The sequence below is a fragment of the Paralichthys olivaceus genome, chromosome 15 (assembly GCF_024713975.1).
Source record: "Paralichthys olivaceus isolate ysfri-2021 chromosome 15, ASM2471397v2, whole genome shotgun sequence".
In the NCBI taxonomy this organism is placed as follows: Eukaryota; Metazoa; Chordata; class Actinopteri; order Pleuronectiformes; family Paralichthyidae; genus Paralichthys; species Paralichthys olivaceus.
In genome coordinates this window covers 6,792,338-6,807,485 of record NC_091107.1, presented here as the reverse complement: position 1 = coordinate 6,807,485, position 15,148 = coordinate 6,792,338, and the positions used below count along the sequence as shown (strand labels likewise).

The window sequence follows — 15,148 nt, the reverse complement described above, 5'->3', positions numbered from 1 at the left end:
CACACAGACACTTGCAAAAGTCGACAACTTGCCAGACGCTCGCTGGGGACAAACAAATACTCTTTGTGTGTTTTTGGTGTTCAAACAGAAGCCAGTTTTATTGTGAAAAGACAGGCACAAAGGAATGAAAAGAAACTTCCCTCCAGTAAAAGCACAATTTTTTTTTCCCTGTTTTGTGTTATTTTTGATGTTTCTGTGCCTGAAGCCGTCGAACATGTGAGGAGCTCCTTGTAAGGCAGCGCTGACATTTAAGGAGGGCGCTCTCCAATTGCTCATTTGCTTCTTCCCTCCTTCCTGGCCGCCTTCTGTTCCCCTTCCTCCCTCTCTAACCAGTCCTCTCCATCGTTCAAGTCTGCGGCAGAAATCTCCAAGCTCATTACAGTGGCCGCGCCGCGAAGGAACAGCCATAACGAGGTAGCTCTGTTTTAAGCGGACAAAATTAGCAGAGCGTTGCAGCCTGACCACACAGCATCACAGCTCATGTGGAATGGAGAGCACACTCGGCGGGTTTGAATGACCTTCATTACATTATATCTCACACACAGAGCGTTTGTGTCTATCCGCGTGCCATTCGCAACGGGTACTGTTGAAAAAATAACCCTGAAATCACAGAACAATAGTTTAGGATGCACTGCTGCATCGGTGCTGTAGCTTGTTAAGCGTGGCAAAGACAAAAAGCAGCTCTTTGCTTTCTGTGTGCGCAGGGAGGACGTGGGAGAGTTAGATTCAGATACAATTTCTTCAGGTGATTTCATTAAGTCCTGAATATGACCGAGGTTGTATTTGCCGATAATGAAGATGATGATAACACCTGGGAAGTGGAAAATAATAAAAGCTGAGCAAGAGAGAGAACAGAACAAGAAAAGTCTGAAGATTTTTTGTTGCGTTCTCCTTATTACACTGCTGCCCTGTTGTAATGTTTACAATTCATTTTCATTGTCTGTTTAAGCACTCAACTGCAGCTAAAAGACTCTGCCATCTTGTGTGCGGGAAATAAAGATGGCGACAATAGAGGAGATCTGCATTTGGCTAATGTTAAGACCAAGACAGAAGTAGGTGGTGTGTCAGACCCCTAAAAGATACAGCATACAAATGTGGATAATTCTGGACCCGGTCGCAGAACTTTCCGCCATTTCTGTTGCTGATGGCGTTCCCCTGATGATGAGGACGTGCACAAGCTGCGCACCAAACGGACGCAAAAATAAAGGAGGCAGCCATCTTGTGTACGGGAAGTTAACAGCAAGTATTTTTCTACCCTAAAAGGTGAGCATGCAGCAGTTAGAACAGTTTCGCAGTGACCGACTTTCACACCTTCCTTTTCCAGCTGAGCTGCAGCAGCTGTTCACTCACATCTCTTTCCACCTCAACTCCAGCGCGCCCTCAAAGATCGGCACCGCTGCACCCGAGAGCCAATCGCATCTCGAGGTCAGAGGTGGAAGAAGACAGGGAATTCACAGGGTTTTGAAAATAAAGGAGGCAAAAGCTGATTTGTCCTGCGGGGGTGTCAGGAATATTCACATCTAGTTCAGAGTGAAAAGAAGAGCTACACATCTCATCTCATCTCATCTCATCGTGTCCCGCGGTCGCTTCAAATGTCACTTTTTCTCTTTGTTTGTGTGTTTTGTTCTTTCCATGCATGACGTGCCAGCTCTTGCTTCTGCAACATCCTTTGTTATATTAGTGTAAAGGCCAATGGCCACTAAGATGTCGTCGCTCTTCCCTCTTTGCTTCATGTTGCTTGCTTGTCTCAATTATCTTCATTCAAACAAAACCTCTCAAAACCTCGTTTGCTTTCTTTTTATAATATCATCACCCCTTTTTTCGCAGCAGCAAGGTCATGAAAACACACACATTCACACACACACGTTTTCAGCTGATACACACACACGCATATAAACAGACCTTGGCAGGGGTGTGTATCCAGATGGCAGCGTTGAACAGGACATGGTCACAGAGCTGTTTGAGGAGTGGCGCTCCATGAGGTAAACCATCCAGATACTTGGCGAAGGACAGGAACTGTTCAAGTACGGCCCTGGTGATGTGGACTCTGGATGACTGGACAAAGGACAGGGAAGATGAGATGTGACGATCACATTAGGAGAGATCAACAAATAACAAGTTTAATTAAATCATCATTCATGATAATTTAATTAAGTCAGGTGATGTTGACAACCGACAGTAAAGCCAGTGTTGCATTCAATCAACCTCCCTGTGCTGCATAACCTTAGAAGCCTTTGTGCAAAATTGCCAAAGGTGTCAATTAATTAATTTACACCAGCAATCAAAATGCTCGAACATGTGCAGGATGTGATAAATATTAATGTGATCTCTGTTTTTTTCTTCCCACATCTTTTTTTTTTTTTTTACACGCATGGCTCATACTTCCCGCTGAAGTCTGGGAAAAAATAATTAACATCGTTTTTCAGTTGTGCAGTAAACGCAAAGTTTAGGAACGCATATACTACGAATGTGTGACAAGGGCAATTAATATGTGAAGCAAGACCCAATATAGAAACAGGAGTGTAGTTCAATGAGTAAAACTCAAAGTATTGAAAATAAACTTGCAAACAAACACCTCATTGGCCTTTCACTGACCTTCTCAAGCAGGTATCCAATCACCAGGAAGCCCTTCCCTCCCAGCATTTGCTCCTGCATGGCCACTGAGCTCTTCAACAGCTCCACCAGGAACGCCAGCAGAGTGGCACTGCAATACACACACAGGTCACACACAGGTCACACACATTTCAATAATGCAGCCTGGATTACTCTGATGGATTTCTACATGTTCTTTATTGGAGTGTGCGATAACGTCTGCATCCCATGTTTGATTTCTCCACACCCGCATTTAATCTCTCCGCCATTTATTTTTAGCAGTTTATTTGAGCTGTTTAGTTGTTTCTTATCGTTGTCTTCCCGATGATTTGTGACAAATGGTCTGACTGCAGTGCACTTGATGCAGGGATGCTGCCTGATTTGTGACTGCATCAAGTTTCATGAGCTGGAGTGATATCTGGAGGATCTTAGGGCACAGACACACTGAGAATTGAAAAGCCTGAAGATAACTGTCACACATGTAAGATTCATATTCACTGTGTAGATGGAAAATGATGTCATATAGTGTAGTAATGCACTTATGTTTGCAACCAATAAGATTAGATAAACCACCCACAGCTTATTGGATTGACCAATCATTCATCATGATATGATATAGCCTTTAATGATGCAATTACGTAAATTCCAAATCTTATCTAAGACTTGTGGGTCCCGATCACTTATAACATAAAACACATAAATCACAAAATACAGCACAAATATATACAATACAATCATGATATTGTACAAGGTACATGAGGATTAAAAACACAAACCAGTGTTTCTAGTGTAGTCACAGTTAAGACCCTCAACATCACGGTTTCTCAGTAAAACAAAACACAAAATGATGCATAAAATTCCACAGCAGAGCATGAACGGTGGGGACATTGCTGCCATAAACATGTGACTTGCTTATTTTAATTTCTTTCTCTTGTTTTCGGATCAGCCTCAGAAGATGTTGCACAGTAAACAAACAATCGTGTTTATTTGTATGTTAAATGTACAAATGTAAAAATCATTTATATCTCTTGCTCTGCAGAGCACTCACCAGACTGACGTGTCCACACTGCTGTCGTTGAGCTGCTTGTAGTCCAGCTGAGCAAAGAGAGGAAACAGGACCTGGATGCCTCCTATAGAGTGGATGGCACTGTGGATGGAGTGGGTAACAATGGCCTTCACATCCTGTGGGAGCAGGAATGAGCTGTTAGCGGTTAACGTGCTGTTTTTGTCGTTTATAATTGTGTCTTGTCCATTTGCTTCATCGGATTCAGGTTTAATAGTTTGGTAAAAATGCTGCATCTTGTTGCTGTGGTGCAATGATCTGACAGAGAAATATGTAAATGGAGTTATTTTCTAAAAAACAAGAAAAACATTTTTCCTAGCACTAACAATGCCTGCCTCATGCTGCCTTGACTGAACTGAACCAACAAAAAACTATGATTGTGCAAAACCATTGAACTAGAATAATAGTATGTTTTAACACAATGTGACTCACTTTATGCCTTTGTAATTGTGAATTGCAGTAACTATTGCCTGAATTGCTGGTGCATTTTCTGCACGCTGAGCACAGACATCTTAGAAGGTGAGACACAAACAACCACCACCATTACTGAAGCAGAGCCCCCTCCATCCCTAATGATGGCTTAGATTCAACTGCAACAAACCGCTACTGTGAACTCTCATGGGGTGCACGTCTGCCTTTGATAAACTAGCCGGATAATCGGACAATCATTCATGTATGAACTGCTGAACGAGATGTGGGCGGTGACTCAGAGGTCTGGAAGTGGGGCAGTGATAAACAGCCACTCAGAAGAATAGAGCCACACCGACCTGTAGCATGAGCGCATGTGGTGAGTGGACGAAGATGGACGGGTTTTCCCTGGGCGATGACTCCAGGCAGAGCTGGGCATCCGTCGCCTTGGCGTTGTAGGTGAAGGAGATGGAGCTGGCCAGCTTGCCATCGTACAGCACCTGCTTGTGGTGCTCGGCCAGGTGGATGTCGCTCTCGGACTTGAACTTGAAGGTGCTCTGTGGTGACAAAGACAGAAGAAGCAGTGAGAAAAACTCTGAGTCAAAGGGACAGATGACTTTGTCCAGCAGTGTGAGTGTGCACGTTCAACACCCGAAAAGGAGAGTTCTTAATTGCAGCATGTGTCCTGTGTAAACAACACAGCATTAGCTTAATGAACACAGCGCTAACTGGGGCACTAATTCAATTAGGCCAGAATAAGAGATGGAGAGGGGGAGCGGATGTGTGGGAGAGAAACACTCGGAGCTCCAAATTTATCTTCTCTCTTTGTAGTCGAACAACAGAAAACACACAAAGGAGTTCAGACACACACTGACACGTCTGCCTGGTTCAGTTTCTTTGTGTAACATTACAATTTTAATGCATGTAACAAAATAATGTATTTTCTCCAGGAGCTGCTGAATCTTTATCTAGTTGATATCTTATTGAAGACATTCATTCTTATCATCGCTTCCAATCTTAAGAGGATATTAGTTTGTTCTATGGTCAAATCCAACACAATTGGGCTGAAACAATTGTGTGGCATGTTTAAACAAGTGCAGACATCTTTGATTAAAATGATAAATAGATATTGATAAAAAGATATTGTAGGAAATAAAAGTGTGAGTGTGCCTCTATGTCTTAATCTGTCTGTCTGCACATATCTGTGGATCCATATTTCCGGCAGCAGTGCGCACACGCACATGAAACCCTGCAGATGACTGGCCAGCGAGTTTCTCCGCCACCTTTTTGCAGCAGCTCCAGGCAAGGTGCGCTCTCCCCTCTCATATGTGAGGGTCCCCGGGTGCCTTCCTCCGCCTGACTGCGCAGGAAAGCCCCGGGCTGCTCACAGACCTGCAGGCCTGTCTTGTTTGAAACCTTTCATCTGAGGTCTACTGTAGAAAATGTGCCCTAAGCAATTTAAACCATGCAGAACTAAATTTCACACTGAAGCAAAGAGGCACAATAGAGACGTCTGAAGAAAAAAGCCTCTCTGTGGCGTTAACATCCTTATCGCTGACCGAGGGCTGAATAACAGTCGACTGTTCTCTTGCATCGTCTCAGACTTAACTTTTCTCGCTTCTTCCCTGTAGAGACTAATAGCCTGTATCTGAAACACATTTTCATCACACACCTACACACACATTTTTGGAGTAATTCATGGCAATTACATAGAACATCTTGTCAAAGTTTGTATTTCCAGACTTGAGATGTGATAAAAAGATTATCTGTTGAACAGCTATGTTAGAAAAATATCCATTAAAAGGAACCTGGAATACTGCAGCCATGTGCAGGGACAATAAATCACAAACACAAATAAATTGCTCTTCGGTTTATCGAGAAGGTTAGTGGGCCCTCGGTGGGAAAAAAAAAATACTGAATAGCCTCAATGTAAAATTAATACGCTTATTAAGATGCACATTTTTGCAGCGTAAGCCTATTTATTATTGTGGGGCATTTATTTAAGTGTGTTGTGTGTGTGTGTGTGTGTGTGTGTGTGTGTGTGTGTGTGCTAAACGATGGAGGAAGGTAGCTGAAGGTGTAAAAGAGCTTTGCTGACTCTTTAAAGTTCAGTATTAAGAGATGTAGGAAGGCATTCGATGGGCAGTGTGAGAAACATGCAAGAGTACAAGAGTGATTTCTTTTTTTAAATATGTAAATCTTTACACAGCACACGTGTCCCTCGCCTGGTCTCACAGAGAGGAATGAAAGCAACAACTCCCGCCTGTCTCATACCTGACAACTGCAGATATGGCTCTGGCCTGAGGAGATAACAACACACTCACGTCTACTCCATTCAGCTCAGCCTGAGCTTCTCTCTGCACAACTAAGATCTAAAATTGATCAAAGAATAAGTCCACAAAACAAAACGCCTACCAAGACATTTGAGGACAGTTGAAAACCTGACGTTCAGTAGCGAAGGTGCAAAATACTTATAAAATGCATGAAATAATACACTCGTACATACAACACACGTGTCCAGATAGACTGACATGGTTCATTAGCTCCATTGAGGTCAGACTGTTGGCAGCGCTCTGCAATAAAGAGATCTGGACTTCTGACGAAGAGTAAAACACCATCAATAACGTGTGAGTGACAGAAAATACACAGAACTCACACAGACAAAAAAACGTTGGCGCTTCCTTCGCCCACACAGAAAAACAAGATGTTATGTTCCATCTTCTTCTTTCATTACGAGAGCGAGGAAGTGCTGAAGTGCGCACACGTACAGATATTCAGTACACACAGCGTGCCATGTGCCATCCTGAGTCACGTCAACCGAGAAGACCTTGAACAACCTCACTGTGCTGAAGGCTTGTTTAGCAGAGCGAGCAGAGTGTCTGTCTGCTTTTTTGCTCCTCGTTATTGAACAGCAGCACCGACAGTGGCTGAGACCAAGAGGCTTCATATATATATATATAGCTACACACACACAGAGACACACACATGTACACTATACAGTTCACACAGATTCAGTTTTCTCCAGCACTGATCCGATAACACCCGAGGACCAGCTTGTCATATACACACATCATCATCTGGCCTACATTCGCATTAACACAGGAAACTGTTGGACACAAGTTGAGTTTCGCTGGCGTTCGACCAGAATAAACCCGCGTACTCATCATTACAATACCAGCACTGAGGCCTGCGGCTCTGAAACAACCGAGCCATTTAATGTTCTCTTCTGGGCAACTGTGAAGCCCATTCTGCGGCGTGCAGAGAGGCAATCATTTGACTGATCAGCCTCAAGAAACTGTGGGCTGTGACTGACAGAGGAATCAGTATTTGTGGCAGAGAAACAGCAAATCCAGAGCATGTGATCATTAGCAGGAACAAGGGAGGACTCTAGTCTATAACACGGCTTATGTTGTATGAGTTTGAGAGATAGAGGATGTTTGTAAGATATATATATAAACACACATATATATATATATATATATATATATGGTCTGCACGCTGTCAGAAGAAGTTTCTCCATCAGTGTATCAGGTAATTATAACAAATTCAGTATAAAACCTTTCTGAGGAGTTGTTGAAATCCCAGCAGCTGTTTGCAGACATCAGCAGCCTCAGGTATCCCTGCAGTGTCATGGTGCTGAAATCTAGACAGTTTTGGACACCTTCATAAACAAGTGGCCCGAGGCGTGTGAGCCAAAAGCAAGAAGCAGAAGGCTGGCAAGGTGTTTCAGCATCTCAGCTGTCACTGACGGCCAGGCCAAAAGGCAGGGATGGTGATTTGAAGTTATCAGTGCTCAACACCCAACACCATTAAGACTCATTTGAATAGTTATCACCACAGGAGCACAACATTCAAAAGTCTAGACTCAAGGTTTAAAGGCAAAATTCACAAAACTGAAAGTTTCAAACATTAAGTTGCAATTTCCCATCTGATGTGCAGTGATAATAATTCATTCTCAATCTGCTAAATCTATTTCAGTGTTTTTGTTAATGCAGGGATGCATTTCCAGACGATAACTTCCAGACAATGAAATCGGTGTATTGGCATTTACAATAGCCGTAAATTGGAAATGACTGCCGACAAGCCCTGGTCAGATCATAGCATCGTCTCTCTGCTGCACAACATAACAAGATGATCGACCGTTGAGAATTTCAGGATCTGCCTCTGCCTCTCAAAATAAAAAGCCTCCCTCATCCAAGGCTTGGTTTTGGACGATGAAAATTGTTTCATTAAGGAAATGGGGTTTATTGTGTAGCTGAGTTTTACACTGAATTTGTCTCATTGTTATTGAAAAGTAGAGTTTTGCTTCATACGTTAACCCTTAATGGGAAGTATCTCAAATAAACCTGTACTCTACTCACCAGAGTTACAACTGAAACCGTTGTGTCAAACAATTGTTTCAAATGTGGCCTAATGTAATTGATGAAAGATTGAAATAGTGAGCTCACGGTGGATTAACAGTAATTGGATAAATGGATAAATTCGAGTGAAATAAATATTCAATCAAGTAAAATTAATGGATAAACAATGTAAGGGTGAATTGATCAATTAAACAGTGCAAATAGACATTTAAAAGATAATCAAATTAAATTAATATTTTAAGGTTTATGAATAACTGGTGGAAATACTTCTCCATGTAGAAGTAGTATGAATGTAAACTTGACCTAATCAACCCAAAACATGTTCAGGAAAAGATAAAAGTATTGACTTTTATATACTTGGCATTATTAAAAATATGGACTAGTTTAAATCACTGCAAATAAGCACGTTCAGGACATGGCTGGTGAAGTACTGGAGTTTATTAGAGGCTGAGGAGGTGCGTCCAAAATAAAAAAAATGTGTCAAGACTTTGTGTCATAAAATATTAAACACTGACGAGAAAAATCCTCAACCTACCTACCGGCCACAATCATACCCTGGTACAGGCTATTTCCATGATTGACACCCAAAGAATGATTGACGGCCTCAACTACCACAAGCTGAAAATGTGAATGGGGAAAGACGACAATGCAATCCTCAGGCTGCCAGGATATTCTGTCAGGCAAATGGTGCATGACATTGATGCGCTGTAAAGCGAGGAGAGGATGTACCGTGCGGTGGCCGATAAGGTCTCACCTTGTATCCCGGGCCGAGCTGGTGAATGGCAAAGATCTGAGCGGGATTGAGAGCCTCGCTGAATACGTAAATGGCTCCCAGCTGACCACAGAACACCCTGTTAGCATCTGCTGTCTCTGATGAACCCAGGAAACACTTGTCATAGCTCTGTAAAAAGACACATGAGAAGAAATTAACCATCGTATAAGAATTTTCAACTTTTCAGATCATGCAAGGAGGACTAGCTGTGACATGACATGACGCTGAGAGAAAGGAAGCAGACGTGAGTTTTCTGGAGGATGGACATTTTTTCATTATAACAGTTTCAAAATTTAAACTCTAGCTTTGTTGAACTTGTAAACTCTTAAATGTTTGTTTAAAGTTTGTTGATTTTCACATGTCAAGACGTCTCAATTTTAGTCTCAGGCTCATTAAAGTTCATGACACTCTGCAGTGATGGTGATGGACTTTTGATAGCTGCTTCTTTTTAATGGCTCTTACTTCTATGCCCATCACTTACTACTATAGACTTTATGTGCACTTGCAGTTCATCTACACCGTCCCTCTGGTGCCCTTCATCACAGACAGACCTTTACTTATCTGCTTCTTCTTCGTCTTAATCATGAGCCTGATATCCTGAAAGCATTAGAACATTTAAGACCTGTTCTTTCCCCTTCATTCTTTCTGTCTTTTGCTGAGCCGTGTGAGACATTTTACCACAAGGTCGAGGAATTCCTTGCAGAGAATAACACCAGCCTTCAGTAATTGCGGTGAAGTCAAGAGCCAGCCAGGAAGTATAATGAAGGCTGTGCTGCCGCTGAGAGGTCAGGCTAACTGTCCCCTGCTAAACGGGAGAGTGGGAAGTTGGAGTTTGGGCGAGCTGTGCTGGAGGAGGGCCCAAGGGCAAATCTGCCACAGCTGACGATCGTAGAGGACAAACCTCAAATGTTTGGCAGTGTCACAGTGGGAGGGGAGTGTGAAGTAAAGGCAGACGAGGACTGGATTTCTGAGGCTGGTGCAGAAGCATTCGTTTTTTTGGAACATATCAACTCAAGGCCTCTTTGATAATCTAACACTGGTGCGCTTACATCATTGGTGTTGACGTGCCAGGCCATGTCACCGTAGGAAACCAGTTGACCGTTAACGTAGCAACGAATCTCGGAGTTCCTCCAGCGGTTGTAGATGTGGACGATGCTGATCATGTACCACTGGAAAAAAATACACAACAAATCAAAAGTAATACGATGACAGTGACAGTTTGAGATATCGTGTTCACAAGAATGGGCAGAAGGAAAACATAATGCCTCTGACCACTGGCTGTCACTGATGCAGAGGCATAAAAAGATATTCTTATGAGTGTTTCCCTTTAAGCTATTTGCAAATGATTCAAATGATCCTATTTAAAAATGTATTGTGTTTTTTTTCCACGTGTATTTCATCTTCTGTGGAGCATTTTGCTCCTTTGTTTGACAGATGCCACCGTGCCTCACCTGCCTGATCTATATCTCTTTAACCATGTTTGATGTTCTGATGCACATTACTTTGTACATCGTCACCGTAGGAGGCCAAATTTATTGAAGTGACTAGACTAATGTAAGAAAAACTCGTTAAAGCCTGCGGTGAGTCCAATGTTATTAAATAAACAACAATTACTGAAGCGCACAGAGAGGAGCCTCCTGCTGTGCAATAATTATTTTTGATAATTTTTTTGTCAACTAACATGTGTTGCATTAAAAGCAAACACTGATTGTAATGTTTTCACTTGAGTCCTCTTCCAAAGCTCACCTGCTTACATCCAGTACCATTAATAGTGTGCATGTGTGTGTGTGTGTGTGTGTGTGTGTGTGTGTATGTGTATTATGAAGCATCCTTCCTGGTTCCCTGGAGAGAACACATATAAGGGAGACTGTTCGGACGAGACGTACAAGCTAGAATTTTGCAGGTGCACACATACAGTAGCTGGGAATTGGACACCGTCACGCGTAATGGTGCTCACACACACATTAACATGTGCACACTGCAAACAAAATGCTGTGACTTATAAATTGATCAAATGGAACCACTGGGAACTTTGTTAGGCAGTTCAGAGATTCCACTGGGTCAGCAAATACAGCGGAAGGCCGTCTCATCAAGTGAATGTGTGCGTGTGTTTGTGTGTGCACGCAAGAGTGCGTGTGTACGTGTGTTTGTGTGCAGGGCCGTAGCAAAACGCTGACGGTGCGGTAGAAGGGCAGTGTTAAGGTCTTAATTGACAGACCTTATCTAGACTCAATAACACTCGTGAGAGAGAGGAGAGATAGAAGAAGAGAACAGCCACACGATCCTGATGCCGTCTCATCTAACAAGTGGCAAATGATAAGAAACTCTGCGCCAACTTTAAATTATCCAGCTGAGTTATTTGTTTGTGCATGTGTGTGTTTTCTTACCTTGCGGGGCTGAAAATCATATTTCACACAGTGCTGAAAGCCTTTTCCTTTCGATTTCAATGATGTCACGATGAGACAGTTTCCCACAAAGTGAGCGGAGTAACCGATTCCTTTGCTGGTGCGAAAACTGCAGAGGGAATCAGAGGGAAGTTCCACTTGATTTCAGGCTGTTATCAGTTCAAGATCCGTGTTTGAAAATAACTCTTTAAACTTTAAAAAAAACTAAACAACAGCTCGGAATTAAAACTAATTATGATGCTTCTGCTTCTGTGCGGCTTAGTGATATTTCAGTAGATTGTAGTGAGACTGAACACATTGACATTTTTTAGTTGTTTTCCTTTACATCTGTTCTAAGTAATTAAAAGTTAACATTCGTTGAATTAAGTCTGACAACGTTGCCTGGTTTGATTTGTCAGAGAGGCTTTGTTTGCAAATAATAAAGGTAATGTATAGAACTAAGCAGAGCATATAACTCCACCAAGGCCAAACAATCCTACACGATATCTACTTAAATGAAATGGAAATAAAAAAAGAAAAGAGGAAGATGCCTGATAGCACACAAAACACTACACACAAAACATATGAAACAGAGGAAAATCAGGATATGTGCTTTACTCCCTGCAAATCAAAGAAAATGTTGTTTTTGTCGACAATTGATGATTAGTCTCACATACTGTTCGTATATTGTAATGTAATATATTGAAAGTAGGGATGTGGCGGTACCAAACATTTAGTAGTCCATACAAATACAAGGAAATTCCGCCAAGTCCACTAAGTCATCAATAAAAAGACTATTAACATTGATGGTGGATAATCTAGCCCTTACAATTTGGAAGGGCTTCTTCCGTCCGGTTTAACTAGTACAGTGCAACAGTCATTCAGGAATTAAATCAAGCTACACCAAATTTTACACACAAAAGATCAGTCCCCTGAATGTCCCTGATCAGATCCTTGATCCATCCTTTAATTCATATCAATACCAGAATGTAACTGAGTTCTTCCCAGGACCACTAACAAGGAATTAACCTAATCCCTCCAGTTTGGTGGGAATGTAAAGTAGTTTTTGCCTAATCCTTCAAACAAATACACCTACAACCTCATGCACCAACCTCTATTTTTGGATCAAATAATTCCTGAAAATAGCCAGCCCACCAAAATACAAGCAGGACACATTTCACTCCCACGTATGACATCATTTAAGCCAATAGCAGGCACACAAGGCAAGATAGTGTAAAGTCCTTTCTCAGCACCAGGGGTTCCAGCTCAAAGGTTCATGAGAAACACAGCTAATCTCTTTCACTCCATTTTTTCTCAGAGTTTCTCTTCCCACACATGTAACCCTCAGGTAAAAGCCCAGTCTCACAGCTAAGCTATTTCATGAAACAACAAGACCCACTCCACTTCTGCACTCGGCCTGGAAGGATCACACACGTAGCAGGAGGACGTTGACATAAATCCCTGCAAAGTGAATCCCTGATATACGTTGCGAGTGCGTTATCGCGGCCTTCGTGCAGCAGCGGAGGCCAGTATCAGACGGGCGGCTGGAGTAGCAGCTGTAGGAGGATGATAAGACCTGGGCCAGAGGAGACGAGGGCACCCTCCCTCACTCGCTCCCTGCTTACCATGACAACCTGACAAATGGTCACTAAGGAAACAGGATCACATCCTGACGCTTTTTCACGATTAGAGCTCGTCCCTGTGATGTTATCCAGAGAATATATGGATGTATGACATCCTTCCTGTAGATGACTTGCTGCTTGATTCATTAGCGGGGGGGGGGAAATGGCGGTAATGAATCAGGGTGACTCTGCGAGAAGTAAAGGGAGCGCGGCGCTGCTGGTGGAGGGAAGAAGAGTAAAAGGAGTTCAATTAAATAAAAGGTCAAAGCTAATGAGGCGTCATTGTGGCTAACGGCTTGCACTTACAATGCTAACGTTGTGGCCAGTGGGGGCCAGAGCTGTACAACAAGCGGAGACATCCACCCGGCAGCATGCTCATCGTGGAGTGGCCTGACATTTAAAGTTATGTCCTAATTCATTATCTGTTCATCTATTATCTTTCTGTCCGTGTCACTCAGTCTCACGAGTTAAATGTCTATCATCTGCAGTGTTTGAGTAGAGAATGGAAATGATGCTGTTTATTTAAATTTTCCAATACAGGCAAAAAGGCCAATTGATATTTATCTAAATACATAACATATAATATATATAATAGATAAAGAACAAAGACAAAGACAAAGAAATCTAACTGAAGCTTTAAAACTATATTATAAATAAGTAGAAATAAAAAGAAAACACGAATACAACCAAATATATAGAATAAAAACAAATTTAAAAACATAAATGCAGATTTTAACATTTCTGTGAAAGGCTCATATCAGCTGATTATATCTGCCTACATATAAATCGTTCGGGCTCTAATGACTTAAATATCTTAAATACAAAACAAGCAATTCAACCACATCACTCTTTAATTAAAGAAACCGTCTTAACCGTTCTAGAATCCATCACATGTTCGATTACCTAATGTGGGAGATTACAAGGCCTGTGCAAAGTCTGGCTGTGGATGTTGAGTGCTTTCTCTTACTGCGATTAAGTGCAGCACACTCTCCTTCAACCTGCGTCACTTATGTTCACTTCAGTTAGTTTCTACTCACTTTAACCACAGAGGAGTGCTGACAGGGAAGAAACTGGCATCCAGTCTTTTTCTTCTCTGATTCTGAAGGACTTTTTGTTTGCCTTTTTTTACTTTTTTTTCAATTTAACTCCTCGGTTCTGGCAAAAAAATTATGTCACCGGGTAAAAGATGAAATGAAAGATTCACGTCCATTATTAGAAATTCTCTGATGGTGCTGAAGTGTAAAAGAATGTTCTCAGTTGTAGCATCCCATTCAATCTTGGTGACTAGTGTTCTTACTTACCAATAGAGGTACGGTTTGTCTTTATCCACGTTGATGTTGTTCAGTGGATCCTGCCTGAACCAGGTGTTGATGGTGAATCCATTCTGGTAAGGCCATTTGGCAATTGGTGGCAATGCTATAGCCTGGAGACGGGGAGGGATACACACATGAGAGCAGCTCTTAATGTTAACAGCGATCATTATGTCACCCGGTTTGTCATTACTTCACCAACTCCTCATGCTGTTGGAGTAAAAAGCTAATAAACATGTGTTGGGGACAAAAATCTAATATTTAGCAATGTGGGTGCATGGGGGCTGAATTTGGCTCAGGTGTGTTTTGTGTTTTTGTCATTGTTCAGTCTCACCGCTGCACTGCGTCCTGGAAAGTTGAAGAAGGTATCAGGACCGTGTCTCTGAGGCATCTGGTTCAACACCGACAAGAGCTTGATCGCATGTCTTGGCTGCAGGAGAGGATGAGGAGAGGAGAGGATGAAAAAAGAAAGTGATTGCTGTTATCATGTGACATATGCTGCATATTAGAGGCACAGGGGAGAAAATCTGTTAAAAAAAACACATAATGTGACATCACATCTCTACCACAACCCCAGTGGATCAATAACTCTTCAATCACCTCAGCCCTCCCCTGACAACACCTCATCAATACCAT

At 42.1% G+C, this 15,148-nt stretch overlaps 1 protein-coding gene across 19 annotated transcripts in view; it reads right to left on the bottom strand.

The window, feature by feature from the left end:
• Nucleotides 1-15,148, bottom strand: part of nbeaa (neurobeachin a) — an 85,592-nt gene that overhangs the window by 36,927 nt on the left and 33,517 nt on the right. For all 19 annotated transcript variants that reach the window (XM_069510453.1, XM_020097256.2, XM_069510452.1 and 16 more), the window contains exons 4-12: nucleotides 14,847-14,942; nucleotides 14,504-14,625; nucleotides 11,584-11,710; nucleotides 10,246-10,365; nucleotides 9,179-9,325; nucleotides 4,423-4,620; nucleotides 3,641-3,774; nucleotides 2,596-2,704; nucleotides 1,903-2,055 (exon numbers count right to left, since the gene is read on the bottom strand). In XM_069510453.1, the coding sequence (XP_069366554.1) occupies nucleotides 1,903-2,055; nucleotides 2,596-2,704; nucleotides 3,641-3,774; nucleotides 4,423-4,620; nucleotides 9,179-9,325; nucleotides 10,246-10,365; nucleotides 11,584-11,710; nucleotides 14,504-14,625; nucleotides 14,847-14,942 (1,206 nt within the window). The remainder of the gene's footprint in view (nucleotides 1-1,902; nucleotides 2,056-2,595; nucleotides 2,705-3,640; nucleotides 3,775-4,422; nucleotides 4,621-9,178; nucleotides 9,326-10,245; nucleotides 10,366-11,583; nucleotides 11,711-14,503; nucleotides 14,626-14,846; nucleotides 14,943-15,148) is intronic.